This window comes from Ambystoma mexicanum, chromosome 1q, assembly GCF_040938575.1.
Source record: "Ambystoma mexicanum isolate Mex_15411 chromosome 1q, UKY_AmexF1_1, whole genome shotgun sequence".
Lineage (NCBI taxonomy): Eukaryota > Metazoa > Chordata > Amphibia > Caudata > Ambystomatidae > Ambystoma > Ambystoma mexicanum.
In genome coordinates, this window is record NC_090922.1 from 488,524,126 (window position 1) to 488,544,478 (window position 20,353).

The window sequence follows — 20,353 nt, forward strand, 5'->3', positions numbered from 1 at the left end:
TGACCCCTTGGGACTGGGGCAGCTGCTTCCACAGCACGTGCATGACCCCTTGGGGCTGTGGCAGTTGCTCCCATAGCACACCCCTGAACCCTTGAGGCTGGGGCAGCTGCTTCCACAGCACGCCCCTGACCCCTTGAGGCTGGGGCAGCTGCTTCCACGGCACGTCCCTGACCCCGGCCCTGTCTGCCCCTTTCCTTCTTGGGGGATTTCCACTCATGTTCCTGGTGTAATGCAAATATGGAAGGCACGCCAAGTAATTGTCCTGGACAATATGAGTGAGGGGGCAGTCTATGTGTTGGAAGACATAGTTCTGTGGTCCAGCAAGGCTCAAATATATGCCAGGTGTGGATAGTACGGTACGCGTAACACACGGGCACCCTGAAAAAAGAAATGCATATGTGATATCAGCGTAGCTACCAAACTAAGAAAAAAGCAGTATGTGATACGCAGTGGCACCCAGCAACACATAAAATGTGTACTCCAACCCCAGAATGCTACCAGAAAAGTAAGAATAGTGGTATGCAATACACAGGGCACCCAGAGTTGAAACAAAGGCGTACACAACTCACTGTTATCCTTGCAAAAATGTAAAGAAAATGCACGTATGCGTGGAGGCAAAGCCCCCACCAAAATAAGAAGTAGGTACAGACCCTGAAGTGAACAGAATGCGTGGCACCCCAAAAATGCCTGTACTCCACTCATCCATCTCCTCCCCTTCACATAAATCCAGGGTTGCTTTTACACATACTTATGTTTTTTTCCGAATAATGCATACTCAACGCCTGCGTGCAGCACCTGTCATGTAAGTTACGCACTGAGGGCCTTTCCTCTGTTTTCACATGTCGCGTCTTTCTCTGTTTTTATATGCAAAGTCCCTTCACTCTGTTTCCAGCTCCCTTCATTGCGAAACACAGAAGACCCACGCTCCTGCGTCTGTGCCATTTTACCTGCCTCCTCCTTCCCTGTGCTGCTTCCAACCTTGCCATCTGCTGCTGCCTGTACAGTGTGTGTGTGCCTGCTGCCCACCTGCAATGCATTTGGAGTGCATGCGGTCCAGTCATTGCCTATGCTCCTGTCTCCGGCTCCACATCCCAGCTCCAGGAACACCTTGCCCACCCACACTGGGGTTGCCATGTCAGCACCATCATCCTCTGACCAGAGTGGCCATCCCATGGCAGCGAGCCAGAGGGCTGTCAACTTCAGCGCCAGGGAAGTTGACATTCTGGTGGAGAAGGTCCTTGTGCATTTTGATGCCCTCTTCAACCCTGTAATTCAACGTAGCAAGGAAGGACATCAGCAGACGTGGGACGGGATCACAGATTTCATCAAGGCATAGGGGTGGCAGTCCGCACCTTCGAGACCGCCCATAAGCAGGGAGGTTCAGGTGAGCTGCAGACATGCATTGCACTGTATTGTGGGAGACTGTCAGGGGGCTACCTGGGGGGCTGTGTTCAGTCTGCAGGGGGCTGCCTGGGGGGTGTCACAGGTGAGGGGGGCTGGTGTCCAGAATGGAGGGGGCTGTTTGGGAGGGTGTCACAGGTGAAGGGGGCTGGGGCTGGTGTCCAGTCTGGAGGGGGCTGCCTGTGGGGGTGTCACAGGTGAGGAGGCTGGGGGTGGTGTCCAGTCTGGAGGGGGCTGCCTGGGGGGGGTCACAGGTGAAGACTGCTGGGGGTAGTGTCCAGTCTTGAGGGGGCTGCCTGGGGGGTGTCACAGGTGAAGGGGGCTGGTGTCCAGACTGGAGAGGGCTGGGAGTGCTGTCCAGTCTGGAGGGGGCTGCCTGGCGGGTGTCACAGGTGAGAGTGCCCGGGCGTGGTGTCCAGACTGGAGGGGGTTGCCTAGGAGGGGTTCACATGTGAGGGGGCCTGGTGGGTGGTGTCTAGTCTGGAGGGGGCTGCCTGGGGGGTGTCACAGGTGTGGGAGGCTGGGGGAAGTGTCTAGTCTGGAGGGGGCTGCCTGAGGTGGTGCACAGGTGAAGGGGTCTGGGGGTGGTGTGCAGACTGGAGGGACTGGGGTGGTGTCCAGTCTGGAGGGGGCTTCCTGGGGCAGTGTCACAAGTGAGGGGGTCTGGGGGTGGTGTCCAGTCTGGAGGTTGCCCGCCTGGGGGGGGTCACAGGTGAAGGGGCTGGGTGGTGGTGTCCAGACTGAAGGGGGCTGCCTGGGGGTGCAGCCTGGGCTTGCAAGGGAGGGCCTTCGTTTTCACTGGGGTACGGCCTGGGCTTCTGAGGTGAGGTGCGTGATTTTGCTGTGGTGCAGTCTGGCTTTGCGAGGAAGGGCCCGCAGTTTTGCAGAGGTGCAGCCTGGGCTTGCGATTGATGGCCGGCATTTTCGCTGGGGTGTAGTCTGGGCTTGCGAGGTGAGGTGTGCGATTTCGCCGGGATGCAGTCTGGCTTTCCGAGGGGTGGGTCCGCATTTTTGCTGGGGTGTAGCCTGGGCTTGTGAGGTCAGGTGCGCAATTTCGCTGATGTGCAGTCTGGCTTTACGAGGGATGACCCGCATTTTCGCAGGGGTGCAGGCTGAGCTTGCAAAGTGAGGTGCTTGATTTTGCTGGGGTGCAGTCTGGCTTTGCGAGGGAGGACCCGTGTTTTCGCAGGGGTGTAACCTGGGCTTGCAAGGGATTGCCGGCATTTTCGCTGGGTTGTAGTCTGGACTTGCGAGGTGAGGTGTGCGATTTTGCTGGGATGAAGTCTGGCTTTACGAGGGAGGGCCTGCATTTTTGCTGGGGTGTAGCCTGGCTTTGCAAGGGAGGTCCCGTGTTTTCGCTGGGATGCAGCCTGGGCTTGCTGGGGAGGGCACGCCTTCTCACAGGGGTACTGGATGTTGTTTCAGGGATGGACGCGGAGGTTTGCATCTGGTTTGTCCTTTAGCTTGCTTTTTGGTGTGGGTGGGGGCGTGTTGTGGGCGTTCCTCGCACAGTTTGTTTTTATTTGCACCTTTGAATACATGGGAGCGCCATTTTTTTCTACACCACGGCTTGCGTGGGGTCCTTTTCGGCGCACGACCCTTGTGCCATTTCTGTGACCGATTCCATGAATCGGGCCCCAAGAGTCTGAATGTGGAATAAATATACCAGAATAAGGTGCACCCCTTTTATTCTGGAATCAATGTGTTATATTCCGAATCTTGCTCTCTAAGATTACAAGTATGGTCAGTTTGGCAATACCACGAAGCATGTACCTAGTGGGTTGAAGCAAGGCCAATAAAGATCTTTTTAAGTAGTGGAGTCTGATGCAGATGAAAAGGAAGTAACCGTCAATTTGTTTCAGTACTTGGGAATTTCTAGACTGAAGAGCAACTCCTTGATATTAGTTCAGATCTGACTACCTGCACGCAAAACATGTGTTCATCTGGAGCTGCATTTGCAATGCCATGAATCCTGTAGGACCCACAAGGTGGCATACAAATAGGAAGGCAACCGTCATCTTAATAGGATTTCTCTTTTGCGACAGCAGGCAGAGTCTGTTAATGTTTAAGTTTGTAATGTAATTGCTTTATATGTATGTGTTTTAGAAATACTCTGTGTTCACTTGAACTCCAAAAGATCGGGCTCTTTGAGCATTCATTTTGAAGTTTGTAGGTTTGCTTTGCATGCATTGTTCGCATGTCTATTTTGCATGTGCTCATATTTTTTGGAGGGCAGAATGATCATGTGTATGCATAATATCGGCTGCAGGTTGAGCATATAAAAACCTCTTGTAACACGCACACTATCTCACACTGCTAGCTGTACTCGCGATATCTGTGCATTTGAAGCACAGGGTGGAAAAGAAGGGAGCGGCACATCTGGGTGGATAACTGCAGGTCATGTAGCACTCTTCATACAGGCCGATACGTTCATTATAACCCTTGCTGTTTCATTCTTCGCTGCTTATAACCACAAATGCAACCAGTGCTGCCTCTCCGCCATCTTCCCAAACTGTGTGCTGCCAAAAGACGGACCTTTGCAGAGGGCGGGGGGAAGGGAGTTACTTTTTGTTTTGTTGTGTGCCACCTTTTTTGGGCTGCCAAGCTTATTTCATTTCCCAGTCCGACCCTGCCACCAAGGGAGGTCAGTTAAGGTGTGCTTCAGAAATTCTTGTTCATCTGACTACACAGTGCTTCTATAAAGTGCTGCATAGGATGGCAGTAAACAATGAACCTCAAGCAAAGAACTATGCACTTAATGAAAATCACTGAGTGCAAGCTGCTTAGTTACTTCTTCAATTACACAGTCCAATTCCACTACCGTAGCTCTACATGTTCCGGCACATGCAGCAAAGTCAGAGTGCAGACAGCGTGTTACAGGTTTCAATCCTAGTACGATAGCTCAGCTGGTTAATGCATTTTCTGCAAGATACTTCCAATCACCTGGGCCAGCGGCCTGATTGCACACTGCCCCCTAGCAGCACCCAGCTTAATCCGGCTTTGCCTGGTTCTACTTCCCATTCTCCACATTATTGCACGCTAACCTTTTACTGTACAGCACTCCTTTGCTCGCTGGCAATGTCCATGCTATACAACATCTCACATGTACAGGAAATAAAGTACACCTGCAAGAAAAAAGCATTGACTAAGCAACCGTTTCGGCTTTTGTGTAGGCATAGCATAGGCACTTGCATAGGAGTGTCTCACAAATGCCCACTTATACACAAGCCAACACGTTTGCCTTTGCCAATGCTTGTTTGAAATAGTCCTGACTCCTGAGGCATATTTGTAAGGCTATATGGAAGAAAGTGACCCTGGCGTAGTTCCTCTTGTCGTTACTGCCCCAACATGTGTACGGAATTACAGTTTTATTTTTGAGTGACTATTTTGCTAAATGTGTGTAAGCTATTCATCCGTGCGCCGAATCCTTGTTAAGCGGGGGTGACTCTAGTTACACAAGCCCCGGGGCACCGCTAGGAAGAGAACGCGTGAGCGACACGCCTCCTCTGCGCCGCTGAGAGTGCACATAACCTCCTAAGGCGCCAAGGACCATTCACCAGACGCCAGATGCCTGCAGACACATGCACCATGGCTCTCTCCATCCCCGCGACGACCGCGCTCCTTGCCTCCTGCCTTCTCGCTCTTCTGCTGGCGGAAGGTGAGGTGTCCCCAGTGCCCTCTCCCCGCTCTGCTACACTCACTCACTACAGCACAATAGATGCAACTATCGCCAAAACTGCCGTAGCCGGGACTGCGCGGGAATGGTTCGCACGGCCAGCTAGGCAGTGTCTGTATGCCCCTGGCCTCGGGGTTTCTTTCGTTGTTGCACGTTGCCAGGTATTCTGCTGCGTTTTCCGCTTTCTCGGATGTCGCCCACGGTAGGACTTGCACCTTTTGCTAATTTGGTGATCTGTTTTGTATTGCTTGGTCCCGAGAGTAGCGTCTCCTGATCTCTTCACACCCCCACCCCCTGTCCATGTCACAATCAGTGCATAACCTGTCATTCTCTGTCACCCGGGCTTGTAGATGTCTTCCCAATCCATTTGAGTATGCAACCACAAATGCAAATTCTGGTAGGGCCGACTCAGCCCTTTACCCTTCCTAGGTCTACAAACTACAGACCTTTAGGCAGTGTAATGGCAATAGCAGTGCATTGTGACAGCGCATGGACTCGAGGGGAACCCACCGTAAGGCATTATATAGAAACGAGGTGTTACAATACGTGTAAGGCAGGTTTCCTTTCTCTGTGTCCTAATCCTGCCTGCTCGTTTGGTTGAAACACGTGTCTGGGGGTGCTGTTAGTACTCTTGTTCAGAGGAGACTTGCCTAGCATTTCAACCCTGGACTGGCCTAGTGGGTGGGACCAGACTGATATGCAAATGGATATTTCTCCAGTGTGAAAGGTACAGTGAGCACCTTCCCAGAGAACAGGTTATTTGGCCGTGTTTGTTCTCAGTAGACAGGCTGGTTTAATAAAAATTATATATTGATCACTATTATTTGGAAATGGCCTAGGTTAAATCCAAATGTACTTGCCAAGGCGCCCACTGATTTAGATAAAGCCAAGATGTGTGAGCCACTCCAGCACTTACGCCCCTCTCCCTCTTGCCCTCTCCTCTCTCTGCACTTGCATGCTCTGATAGCTCATAAGGTCTAGTAGGTTTGTCTTTATCTTCCAGTATATTCATTGTTTTCTATCCCATGTTCCCTCCCTGTTGCCCTGTGGGTGCTTTGAAACGCAATTTACTTGTTGTATAAGCGCCACCAAATGCACAATAAATAAAATAAATAAATAAACTAGTCTGGCATTAGACCGTCCAATTCTAAACAGCTGTGGCAGTTTCAACACATTCTAGGAGCTAATTGCATGGAGTATGGTGGCAAGCCCTCTCTGTAGATAGCTTGATGGTTAGTATAGCTATGCCAGAAGTATCAGCTGTCTAGTGCTGTCTGGGTAAATAAACAAAAAGAGCAAATTGCAACCAAAATCTGCTGCCTCTGGAATTATTGAGACTGTCTGGAGAAAGAGAGGAACTATAGAAGTTGTGCAAGGGAAAATGAGAGCTTTCCTTAAACCTCAAGCCATACAAAAAGGTCAGGCTAAACCAACTTCTGTGATGAATGCAGACATTTTTATGATATGAATGCAGCTCCAAGCAGAAACATCAGAACTCGAACCTATTGACAATACTTCTCTGCTGAATCTCTGCTCGAGTCTACAATCTGAGGCTGCTAAAACTGCACAGTCTGAGCAGAGAGTGACTACCACAGATGCTGTGAAAAATAATGTGGATAGCTTGCCATGCTCCTCCACTAATATAGCTAAATGTCTGGATTTAGCTCGAATTGCAGCAAGTCTATATATGTGTATGCAAAAATGTTTCACCCCAGGCTGGTTTTGGGCAGGGAAGGTTCAGAAGCAAGCGACAGTTGGTGGCATTTTACACGTTCCAGTCAATGCTCCCGTTTCTTCCCTGCTGTGTTGGTGTCAGGTGGTGGGGTTGTCTGGGTTGGCAGCGGTTAAGATTTGTGGTGGATGCTGGTGCTGGGCAGGCAGTTTTTATCAAACAATTTTTTTGATACAATAAATAAAATAACTAAATAAAATACGTTGAACAGGGCGGGATACCGCAGTGGTGTGTAGATAAACATCTCTGTTCTCATGTTTTTTTTTTTTGCCGGGCCCGTAGGGTTCTCCGGTCCACCCCTGGATGCGCGGTTTGTGAAGGATACCAATCGGGCGTCACACACTGGACCAGGACTTTCGCCCTTAGTCTTAGATGTAGCACGCAATGAGAATGCTTTCTCTTTATTTTCTATGAATTGGAATTGAGCTGATACCAACCCGTCTCACACCCCCTTTTACAAATACCCCGGGTCACAATAGACCCTGAACCAGGCCAGTGAGTGGCAACACGATATTTATTCATTTTAAATTAAAAGAAAATCACACAATTTTTATATTGGGCAGCAATCACCAATGGGGTGATAATAGAAATGAAAACAACCTTGGTGTAAATATATATATATATATTTGGTCACAATAGACCCTGAACCAGGCCGGTGGGTGTTAACACAATATTTATTAATTTTAAATTCAAAGAAAATCACACAATTTTTATATTGGGCAGCAATCACCAATGGGGTGATAATTTACAATGAAAAAAATGTTGGTGTAAAACGCCATATAAACAAATAAACACAAATACAAATACACTTGGGTACCCTTCTACAAGAACATATCCAAAGCACAAATGAATAGGAACACTTTTTGAATTAGGATAGATAGCACCAGAGTTAAGGTTTCCCCCTGCAATGTTCCCTCAACCCACAAGTAATCGAATTCTGAGTGGATAGAAAGAAGCAGCAAAGAGTCAGAAATATTATGCAGCAAACAAAATCAAAATCCGACAAAATCCCTAACAAAATAAGAGGAAAATGGATTTCAAAACCCTTTGCAATTTCTTAAAAAGACACTCGGACTTTGACAAATTATTTATTATATGTGTGGTTAAATAATGAGGTACATATGTTTTATCATAGTATCAGGGATGTAATATCACGAGCAACTATAAAGCAATGTATTACAAAAGGCATATAGTTCAAAAGCAATTTGAAATGAAAACACAGTGCAGCTAAATTCACACGTTGAAAAGTTGCAATTTACACATTTGCAGTTTTAAATGTCAAAACTTTTTTTTTTATGGGTGAAATACATAGAATTGGAATACGGTTTTACGTTTGTTTAGACTGGGTGATAGATGCACATCACAGGGACAAGATATAAGTGAAAGAGTGGGTGGCGCTGTGGAGCAGCCCAAGATGGCTGCCTAGCTTTTCAGCTCCGTGTGGCCTCGGCGTTCATCTGCTCACATCTGCGGTCCCTGACACTGTGAAGGACTATCGGCTGGCCGTGCTGTTGCCGCCACTGCACTGGACTTTTTGTGCGATTTTGGACTCGATCGGTCCACCCGGGACCAGGCTGGCACCTCTGTTGGATTTGGGCCTAGCATTCCACCCGGCCCCGGCGGTTGCCTAACATCCGGCCCTCCCGCCTGGCCTGCCTGACTCCCGGATCCCCCCCCGCTCCTGTTTCCCACCACTCTGTGGAGTTGTTGCGGCTGCCTGGGAGTCCCGCTGCGGATGCCGCCACACTGTGAATGCTACCTGTTGCGTCAGCGATCATCGTGGCCTCCCCCGGCGACAACACAGAGGATTTATTTGCCCCACTGCCATGGCGGAGCACGTGAGCGGGGGCTGGAGCGCGTGGGCAGCGAGGCCTCTGCCCGCTGTGTGTGACTTTGCGGGCCCTTGCTGGGTGCCAGAACTGCCATAAGGAAGCGTTTCTTACTATACTGTCTGCCCACTTTCCCGCTGGCATTGTCGCCGCCCCCACTTGCGCCCTCTTGAGACAGATCCTGCTGGCCCCCCGTGCAACCTGAACACATGTGGAGGCCGCAAACGCCCGCCATCACATCTTTGCTGCTCCACCGGTAACTCTCTGCTATCTGCGGTGGCCCCCCAACCGCCTTGTGGCACCTGCCGGCAAAAAAGACACTACGGTTGCGCCTGTCGGCCCCTGCTTTCCCCAGTTCTTCATCCTACTCATAAGTGTGCCCTCTCTGCAACCGGGTCCACTACAGGGATAATGCCTAGCAGACACAAGGCGGGAGCCCAAGGAGGAGGCGCAATGGACAAGTACACTAAAGCGGCCCCCCGAGATGAGCCAGCCAGCACATCATCGCCCCAGGACGAGCCAGACCTGACCCTGCACCAAGTGGTCGGAGCACCTGACCTCACCCTATTAATGGAATCTATGGCTAAAAACCTTGCCTCCTTCCATGAAAAACTAGACGACATCAATGCTAATGTCGCCTCGCTGACTCGAGTAGATCAGGCAGGATCGAGGATCACCGAGGCTGAAAATAAAATCTCGGTAAACGAAGATGGTATTAACGCGCTCCAAGACACTGTGGCCTCACGCGTGACATGAAAAGTGTCAAGGCGAAATGTGACGATTTGGAATCGCGCTCTCGTAGGAACAACCTGCGCATCATTGGGGTCCCCGAGAATGCCCTCAAGGGGCGGATGGAAGACGCAGTGGAGAAACTCCTCAAAGACCTGCTGGATGACCCTGCCCTCTCACCATATTTCACAGTCGAGCGGGCTCATCGGGCCCTATCACCGCGCCCCAGACCCGGCGACATCCCCAGACCCATTATCGCCAAGATACTCAACTACCGCGACAGAGATCTCATCCTCCGCCTGTCGCGGGAAAAGGCAGACCTGCGATTTGAGGCCCATACCATTAGAATCTTCCCGGAGTTCTCGCTGGCAGTGCAGCAGGAGAGGCACCAATTCTTAGGCGTCAAGAAGCTGCTCAGGGAGCGCAACGTCCCCTACGCCATCCTGTTACCGGCACGGCTAAAGATCACTCATGATGGCAAGATCTTCTTCTTCACTGTCCCTGACGAAGCGGTGAAGTTCATTGAGTTACATATACCTCTTCCTGGGCCGGGAGGCGACCACGCGCCATAGACTGCACAGCCCACGATGTTATAAGGTGTCCACAGATCCATGCCCTATGATGTGTTGATTGCAACCTCACCGTGTCCACTCAGCAATTGCGGCCTCTTATCATATGTATGCGGGCCACAGGCTAGCTCCTAAACTGCTTACTTTGCCTCCTTCCCCACTTGGTTCTCAGAGCTATCCCTGTGTCCTACTCTCTCCTGCAATGTCAACCTACCAGAGGGCACTCTCTGGTCTCAGAGGCTGTCTGTGATACCCCTTTACCGCAGCAACACATTCGGGACAGCATTTGCTGCCCCAAACCAAGCTCCAGATGCCGGCCGCACGGCACCAGCGCCCCCGTTGCAGTTGCAATGTTTGCTTTCAATTTTATTTTGTTCTTTTTAATGACTGGCCCCTGTTGGGCTGGGATGTGATCCACGTTGGATCTGGTCCTCTGACCTTTGGTTTCCGGTCGGAGCAGGCCCAAAGGGCGTCATGTGTGTTCTGGGGTGGGAGGTCTGCACTGCATGTTGGGGCTGGACAGTGAGGGTGGGGGGTGGCAAAGTTGGGGTTGAGTTAACAGTTAAAAACATGGCTGAGAGATACATGACTTCGACTCAATACTACTGTGCGCACAGCAAATGCAAAAGGTGGAATGCTAACGAATACTACCACTGGGATTTTCCATAATGTGACACTATGGCTCTGAACATTGTGACATGGAATATCCGTGGTCTGAGCAATTTCACTAAGGCCTGCAGGATAACTGACTATCCCCAGCGACACAGCGCCAAAATCCTCTTTCTCCAAGAAACCCATGCCCTTGGGCGTCTAGGAACATGTCTCGCCCCGACGTGGGGCAACAATAGATACTATACGAAGTACTCCACCCAATCCAGGGGGATTCTAACTCTAATCCACAAGTCAGTTTAGTTTTCCCTGCGTTCCAGCCATATTGACCCTGAGGGTAGATACGTGATCCTCCATTGCTCACTCGCTAATATGGAATGCCTTCTAGTGAACACATATGCCCCTAACTTTGACGCCCCTGAGTTTTTTGATGCCGTCACCACCACGCTTCTGAAATGTATTGGTATTCCCATCATATGGGGCGGGGACATGAATCTGATCTTAGATAAAGACCTGGATAGGTCCGGGACGGCCCGCAGAGCCCCATCACGCGCAGCCCATAGGTTACACGCCCACATAGACACACTTGATCTCAGAGACGTATGGAGAGCTCTCAACCCACAGGTTAGAGAGTACACATTTTACTCATCGGTACACGATAGCCTCTCCAGGATCGACATTTTCCTCATATCGAGCTGCATGATGGGCAGGGTCACAGAGACCAAGATATTACCGCGCACATTATCAGACCATTCACCGGTAACACTTCAGATAACACTGGGACACGACCAGCCCCCTCGCTCCTCTTGGAGATTTAAGTCGGAGGCCCTCCTAGGCATAGTCTTCAAAGCCGATATCCTAGCTGACATTAACACCTTCTTTGAATGCAATAACAGGCATGGCACCCCTGATGGAGTACGCTGGGAGGCATTCAAGGTCTTCATCAGAGGGATGTGCATCTCTAGGGAGGCTGGGGTCCTCAAAGCCATAAAAAATAGCTTGCAGCAGTCGGAAGCGAAATTAAAGGAGCTTGAGAGGGCATATGCCACCACCCTTTCCCCGACCATACTGACACAGATCACAGCGGAATTAGAAACATTTGAGTCTCATGCTCTAAGAGAAGTTCGGTCCCTCACCCCTCCCGTAGCGGCCAGGAAGTATGGTGAGGGGGATAGGCCGGGTAGGACACTGTCCAGACTGGTCCGCACTGAGGGAGGCAGGAACCACATTGTGCTGGTCCGACCATGACATCCTTGGGACATTCACCGCATTCTACACGACCCTGCATGGCCCCCAGCAAGAATACAGCCTGCAAGACAAATCCCCATGACTCTCCTCTCCCGCGCGTCCAGCGACCTACTTGAAGCCCCTATCACCCTCGATGAGATAACCACGGTCATCTCAAACTGCCCTACGGGCAAAGCACCAGGCCCGGACGGCCTAACCTCTGAGTTTTATCGGGAACATGTAGCCATTCTGGCACCCAGACTCCTGGAGGTGTGGAACGAATCCTTAGAGTTAAACATCCTACCCCAATCCATGCGTGAGGCGCTTATAACTGTACTACCCAAGCCGGGTAAACCGTTGGACGAATGTGGGTCCTATAGACCCCTCTCCCTGATTAACACTGACACGAAAATATTTGCCAAGATTATTGCCAACAGGTTGCTCCCCATTATGCCCCACTTAGTCCACCACGACCAGAGTGGCTTTGTGCCTGGCAGATCCACCGCCCTCAATATCCGTCGTCTGTTCAATGTTTTGGCTAGAATTGACCCCGACGCACAGGCCGTGGCGATCACCCTCGATGCCCAGAAGGCGTTTGATATGGTGTCATGGCAATATATGTGGGCGGTGCTCCACAAAATGGGAACTGGTCCACGCATGAGATCATACATCAAACTTCTCTACACAAGCCCCGCAGCCTAGTCAACTCCAGGGCCTCGGCCCCCTTCACTCTCCACAGGGGTACCCTCCAGGGCTGCCCGTTCTCTCCGATACTTTTTGCGCTCGCTATAGAACCCATGGCTGACAACGTTAGGGACAAATACACGCGTAAAGGTATACGTCTTCGTGACACAGCCGAGATCATTTCTCTATATGCCGACGACGTGCTTCTATATATTAGAGACCCGGCTGCCCACCTGGACCCGATATTGAGAGACATAACCAAAATTGGCACTTTCTCGGGCTTCACCATAAACTACTCCAAATCTGAAATCTTCCCACTCACCCCGTCCACTACACAACCGCCCAGCAAATTCCCCCTCCGATGGTCACCGAGGGGCATCAGATACCTTGGAGTGCAGGTGTCCCTCACTAAAGATTCACTGTTGGCTGACAACTACGCGGCTGTGGCGCAGCTTGCTGAGGCTCAAATGTTGAAATGGCGCAGTCTTCCACTCTCTCTGTCGGGTAGACTATCTCTAATCAAAATGATTATGGTCCCTAAATTTCTCTACGTCTTCACTAATGTGCCGATCTGGCCCGGAAAGTGATATTTCAGGAACCTGCACGCTGCATGTGCCCAATTTCTATGGCACTCAGGCGCGGTTCGTAAGAAATGGCAGCACATGACTCTTTCCTATGGAAACGGGGGTTTCACCGCCCCCGACTTCGCCAAATGCTGGACAGCCACGCAGGCCCAACACGCCACATACTGGTACACATTCTCCGACCCCCCCCGCATGTGAAGCTCGAGAAACTAGCAAGCTAGAGTGTCAACACCCTCTCCCTCATTCTCCATCACACATATCACGCCGATGCTCCGGCAGACCCTGTAGCGGCCACTATCAGGGCCTGGAAATACATCCTGCAGACACAACTCGACCACCACCCATACTACAAATGGCTGCCCATCTGGAAGTTCCCAGGCCTCAGCCCTACACATGATAAACTCTTAATGAAACACTGGCACGACCTGGGCTACCGGGCCCTGACCGACTTTTACCCCAACGGGAAGTTTATCACTCCGCAGACATGGCGGCCCGGACACCTGGGTACTGCGTTGGAACTACTACAATACTATAGGTTGAGGGCGGTGTTCCGCGCCTGGTGGCCCTCATACCCTGATGAGCCCCCAGATTCACCTGAGATTCACTACATATCCAACTCGGCTGGAGCTAGGGGGATAGTGTCCTCGATGTACAAATTGCTGATGGCCGACCCCACGGATGTGCCACTCAAGGCACGGGATGCGTGGAGTGAGGAGCTGGGTCTCCCCATCACTGACACAATGTGGGGGAAAATGTGCATACACACCCGAACCACCTCTCTGAATGCCAGACATAGGTGCATACAATACAAGCTCCTGAACAGACTATAATACACGCCTCAAAGACTGGATAGGTTTGCACACACCCAGGCCCGCACCTGCCCTAAGTGCGGGGCTCCTGCTGCAGATCACACTCATATGTTCTGGTCCTGTGATGCGCTGGGCCCATACTGGAAAGCCATAATTGAAGCTCTCTCAGATATTACAGCGTCCCATATCCCTCCAGAACCCCTAGCTATACTGTTCGGCCTGTGGGATAGCCCTGAATTCAGGAAGATGTCTAGGTTTCTGAATGTTGCCACCATAATATCCAAAAAATGCATATTACAATGTTGGAAGCGCCGATCCCCCCCTTCGTTTGAGATGTGGTTGGGGGCCCTCACCTGGACTCAAGCGTGCAAGGAGGACTATATCAATACCCTCCCGCTGACCTCTCAACCCAAGAATGTATGGACAGAATTTTGCACCTATTTGAATAACAAAGATGACTATCGTCCTCCCCCCCTCCTTGTGAAGTAAACTAACCCATTGTTGCACCGCATAAATCCGAATCATGGTTCTATCTGTCCTTTGCTGGCATTTCCCGTGTATTGCATTACCATTTACGTATCTGATACCCTTGTTATGATGTACATTGTGTTGTTTGTCTGTTCTCTCACCATGCCAATAAAGAAACGTTTTTTAAAAAAGAAGTGAAAGAGTGACTATAGCTGGATAATTGGATGAGATTTTCAAGGTAAAGGAGGTTGGGTTTTGGTAAAATAAAAGCAGTTAAAATGAGAAAATCGGTCTGGAAAGGAAAAGGACAAGTTTTACTTAAACTAGATTATCAAGACTAGATTGTTAAAGAAAGACACCCGCGTTCAACTCTATGTGGGAATTAATTCAAATTGTTCCAAACATGACAAAGGACTTAAGACCTAAGCAAGGTAGAAATGAATGGCAGGATGGGGCTAACACTATGAAATCAAGGACAAGATGAACAGAGTATTAGAACAGTATTAAACAAGTCACCAGGGTATGAATAGGATTACTTAGAGAGTAGAACAAAGACAAAGGGTCAAGATGGGATAGGCTATGTGTTGCTATGGGATGGGGAAATACTCACAATCTGCACTTGAGTTTGGGATTTAGGACAGTCAACCAGGTTCTGGACTCAAAAACTCAGGTCACCACACAGTGGGCGCCCCTCACAGCAAACAGCTGGGCAAGTATGGTGACTGGATGGCAAGGGTACAGCGGGCATGCAGGTAGTGGACAAAGAGCCGGTCTTGTCACAGGATGCTTCCAAAAGGGTCTACAGCATTTCCCCTTTGTTATTGGTATTTTAGTGGGGTTTCTGGATCAATGGCCTTGCTGGGATAGGGTCAGCAATGCTTTGGCCTGGCAGTAGGGTCTGGAATCTTGCAAAGGTGGATCTGGAATGTCTGGGTACGCAGGCGCTGGAAATTCACGAGAACATGTCCCTGCCTCTGTCAGCCTCTCTTATTTATAAGGCATGGTGACATCATAGGATTATATGGTTGGGTAGGTTTAGGCTGAGCATGCCTCAAACAACTGGATTGGTCAGGGGTGATTGTTACCACCTTGCTGTCAGCCTGTCGGTTGGGTTTCAGGTGCATGACATCAGATTTATGATGTGGGCTCATACATCATACATTTATACAGTTGTGGCACGCTAGCAAACTACATAGGCAGATTAAATATTTCACACAGAGCATGGCAGTCCAATTATCATGTTTGTAGGACTTTGATTCATTGATTCATCTAATAATTTTTCATCATTTAGTGAGAACCGCTTCACCCAAAATCCCACAATTTTAGGTTTGTGTACATATTATCACAGGGCATATGTCAGTTCACTTTTAACGTTCCATGCTATGTACTTTCCCCATGATTAGCATTCTCCTGGCGTTTTTGTCCCATACATGCTATGGACAGCCACAATATCTTGTTAAAAAGCCACAAAAAGCATATTTAAACTGTTACATTTTTACATTCATGCAAAGTCCTGCTGCAGAGATAAAAGTCTTAAAAGTTTTATTAATAAACGTGTCTTTTGAGCCAAAATGGGCAGCCTTTGTCCTCCAACTGGGACCATTTTTTCTTCTTCAGGCTACCACCAAATGTCAGCTTAGCCCAGGGGTTCCCTGGAGTTTCCCCAACTTGAGTGACTGGTGGTTGTCACTGTGGGATGTTTTCACTCACGCATCCAAGCCCTACAACAGTACTGTGCATTGCTGGTAGCAGAAACATCAGAATGCCACCGGAAAGCATGCTGCTCGCCAGAAATCATCCAAAAATGCGCAGTAAAATCTGAAAGATAGGCTGCCATCTACTTTTGCCATGTCAGTGAGCACAGGAGATCACTGCCTAAAACCACCATTGGGATACCCACACAGTGGCCTGAAACCACTTGAAAAAAGCAATGCTGATTGCAAAGGAATACAGATCTGTTCAAAAATCTGTTTTATTTGGTGTCAAAAATTGCTAAAATCATGGCTCACAAAACCACCAACCTTCTTGGGGGGTGTTCCACATTACTCTACTGCAAGAATCCACATCAGTACAATATTAGCAAGAATCCTATGCCATCAAAGTAAAATCCCCTTTTAAAAAATAGACAGCTGTCAAAAATGGGTGCAGTACCGTTGCTCGCATCCGACAGGCGCTGGCGATCTAAATTCTGACAGGAGAGCTGTATTTCAGAAGCTAAATATGCCAAGCAAGAGAATTCCATCAAAATGTCATACAGAGTGCCACCCAGTGATTTCATGTTGAAAAAAACTTGGTTTATGGAGATATTGCTTATTTTAAAGTTTATAATGTTATATTTTTTTTTATAAGGAACTAAGTTGCAAGTGACTAGAAGGCAGCCTGATGCAGTTCAGACTTGAAAAGGTTTGCTTCCCATGAGAACCCTTCACACCTCAGGCCTACACCAGAAGGCAGGATATCGCATGGTCATGTTAATCAGATGGAGAGTGGCACCCTGGTCTGCAGCCCTCAGTCACATAAAAAGAGACTGCTGAGACCCAGATAGGGACTTCTCTTTCCACTGCTCACCGATTCCTGTGAAGCGCTCTGCCAGACCAGATCCAGACAAAGACTCCAGAGACTCCAGATAGATTCAGAGATCAGACTCTAGAACCCAGCTCTAGAACCTTAAGTAGGGGCCTAACCCAAAAACTGAACCCTTCTCAGCAGGCCTCAGAATCCAGCAACCTAACCAAACTATTCAACAGCCTTGCCGTGCTGTTCGCTTCTAGCCCACAACCCCGTGCCAGAACCGAGATCCAGAGAAAGCAGGGCTGTATCCAGAACCCATCAGATCCAGTTCAAGAGACCAGACCAGACCGCCGTGCAGTGCCGATAGCAGACCAGATGCCGTGCTGTGAGCAGAACCCAGAGGGCCTGAGACCTGTCCGGTGGCGAGAGAACCGCAGCCCAAACCTGACCAGATCTGTGACGAGGTCCATGCTATTCCAAAACTAGGAGTGAGTATCCAGTCTAGAACTGTACAGAACCAATCTCTTAGTCTAAAGTAATCTTATCCCATTCATTTCAACCTGTCCAGAACTGCATTCAGAATTTTGTGTCCATCCTGTGATTTCAAATCTGTAAAAGCGTCATCTGTCATTCTGAAATCTTGACTTTATTTTTGAAAATCTCCCTCCACAAAAACGTCTGTATATTTTGAACCACAATTCACGCGGAAAAAGTGCCGCGAATTGCAATTTAGCTCCATTTCATTTTCTGTCAAAATAGCTGTCTTTTGCTTGCAACTGCTGACTTTCGTTTTCAATCTGATAATCATTCATGAATCATTGCTAGTGTTGACCTGTACCAATCCAAAGTAACTATCACCTACTCTGAATCTCCTTTAGTGAATTAAAATCATTTTTAGCATATTTTTCACTTCATTGCAATCACATCTAAAAGGACTTTGCCTGCTTTAAATCATACCTGTTCTCTCTAAGCGTGCTGGGGGGAACTGGGATTGAACTGCATTATTAATTGTATTCTTGAAACCTGTGTGTCCTCATTTCCATCTCTTCCTATTGCATAAGGGGGGAGTGAGTTGTCACAAGGGAAAAAGTGATCATATTATCTCTTGCTGAAACCATATCGAGTTTATTTCTGTGTTGCCTTCTTTCCCACTATTGCCTTTCCTTGAACCATAAAAGTATTCTCTGCTACCTTATCCTTTTTATACCAACATACCTAAGTGATTAAAGAGAGTGTGCTATTGTAATATTACCCATTGTTGACCACTATTATATTCATAAGTGTGCTATCAGATATTATTTTGTTCATAAAAGTGTGATATATATATATTGTTTAATTTTTCCAATAAGCCTTTTAATTTGCAAAATAAACCTACTTCTGGGCTCAGTGAGGTCAGGGGGATTCAAAGAGAGGGGCGTTATATAAGGGTTCATCGTCCAGATTTAAGAACTTTGACATAAAAATATATATAAGTAAAGGCTTCCATTGGGCATCCCAGACTAGGCATTGACTTAGTTGGAGTGCTGGATTGAAGTCCCTTACATCACTTCCCAAAAGTCACAATTAGGTGTCCCAGATCTATTGTCTCAAGCTGAAGCCAAGACAGAAGTCTGACGAGTGTGTAATATTTCTTTCTCTTGGTCCATTCAAAGTTTTCAAGGCAACAGTTAACATGTAGGTGTCCCAGAATCTATTGTGGCTTCTTTTGGGGGAAGGCCTCTCCTGTTGCTAGCAACCCCCCAAGCAGAAAACCTGTGTGGCTAGTTCCACAATGCAATACCTTAGTTATGTTATTTTTCTGAATCGGAATCATGTTGTTGAAATAAAAAATCCCTTATATGTTTTCACACAACACCCCCCTGACATTCCTAGGCAAGGAAAGGGCTTTATTCAACATTGTACTTTTAAAACAGGCATTTTCCTTGTTTTGCAAAAACACATTTTGACATGTGGTGAATGCTGCTGGGATTTCCCTTTCAAATTCTTTTTTCTCTCCCATCTGGATTTCAAACATTTTTTGTAGGCTTAGCCAGTTTCTCTTACCCAACAGTCTGTACAAGGCAAAGGTCCCTTGAAATTGACATATGCACAGAGAGCTAGGGTTTCTTTTTGCAGGGTTTCTTTTTGACACTTGTAGCCCAAAAGTCAAGCGTTTTTCCGTGCAGCTGAAAGTATAGCTTATGTTGATTTCCTGTGACAGTGCTCTCTTTTACTAGCACAATCTGAATGTGGATGGGCACAGCTAGATCTCCCGGCATCCGAACTGTGTAAGGTTGAACAGATGAGAAAGAGCGTCAGGGCGCCATCATTATAAAGGCCAAATATTTCCTTTTTCAAGGGGGAATGTGGATCTAGCAGCAAAGCAGTGCTACGTCTCAATTTTCTTCTTGGTGCATGTAGGAAACACACTGGCAGGCTTTCTCAGTGTGCCCCCTTGTTCCATCATTCCCAATAGGTACTTGGCAAGACAGTGAAGCCATCATTTTGTAGCTGCAAACACAGTTTTGATGCGGGGCAATGGTGCTCAAAGGAGCCAGCACAGCCATTCTGCTGTTAACTGCTGAAGTGCAGCTTGGTGATGTGTGGAAGTACTGCTGAGTGGGTAAATGTATCCCACAGGTTTCAGCAATGTGCTGCAGGGAAGGAAGTGGGATAGCGCTTTCTTTAAGCACAGGCGGTGTCAGGCTTGTGTGCAGGCACGGGGGTTAGGGATGCGTGGCTGGGGGCTTGTTTTTCCTTAGCATCCCATGTTGAGTAGGAGGAGGAGGTACAGGGCCCGGGAGCCCCTTTCTGGCGCTGGTGTGTGCCAGTGGAGTATGGTGCGCTTTGTGCTCCACCATGGGGCAGTGCTGTGCATAGCCCTTTCACCCGCGCTGTTTCTGCTGGCTAGGGGCATAAGACAGAGCTGCAGGCAGTTTAGGTGGTGGTATGGTATGTTAATGTTTATTTGTAAGGAGCCTATACACAAGGAAAGTGTTTCAAAGCGCGGGGATGAATACAAATCAAATAATAATAATTAGAAGAACAAAACAAATTAGAAGAGGACATTCCAAGTACTGAGTTTGTCACCGGCAGTGTGGGATCAGGTACTCCGTCTGGGACAGGGTTATGCTGGTGCTCCTCTGGGGGTGGCTCGGGACGGGCATGTAAGGGGATAATAACTTTTTTTTTTATAGAAAGGATTGTTAACTTAATAGGAAAGAGGAAGGCTATTACATCCTTCAGGGAACAGAGTGGGTCAGCAGCTTTGGGTGGGGGGGTTTGCAGCATTGGGGCATTTCTTTCCAAGTCTGTGGAAGAAGGGTAGCTAGCGGAATTATGTCAGGGAGTTTGGCGGACGTAGAGGACTTGAGGGGGGCACTGAGCATTATCAGCATGGCGTCTTAAGCGCAGCTAGGAGGGGTGGTGCAGAAAGTCATGGGGGAGAAGGGTCCCAATGGCGGAGAGGCCACAGCGCAGAGCGGCTTTGGATGGGGCCCTCGCAGCGGTGGTGGCTTGTAGCTCATCAGCAGGGAGAGGGGAGCC

The 20,353-nt window shown here is 48.8% G+C and overlaps 1 protein-coding gene across 1 annotated transcript in view; it reads left to right on the forward strand.

Annotated features, from left to right (window-relative positions):
* The first annotated feature begins 4,971 nt into the window (after positions 1-4,971).
* The window catches only part of LOC138556906 (phospholipase A2 inhibitor gamma subunit B-like), a 287,753-nt gene continuing 272,371 nt past the window's right edge, over positions 4,972-20,353 (forward strand). The window contains exon 1 of the mRNA XM_069642626.1: positions 4,972-5,059. Coding sequence (XP_069498727.1) covers positions 4,990-5,059 — 70 coding nt within the window. The 5' untranslated portion in view covers positions 4,972-4,989. The remainder of the gene's footprint in view (positions 5,060-20,353) is intronic.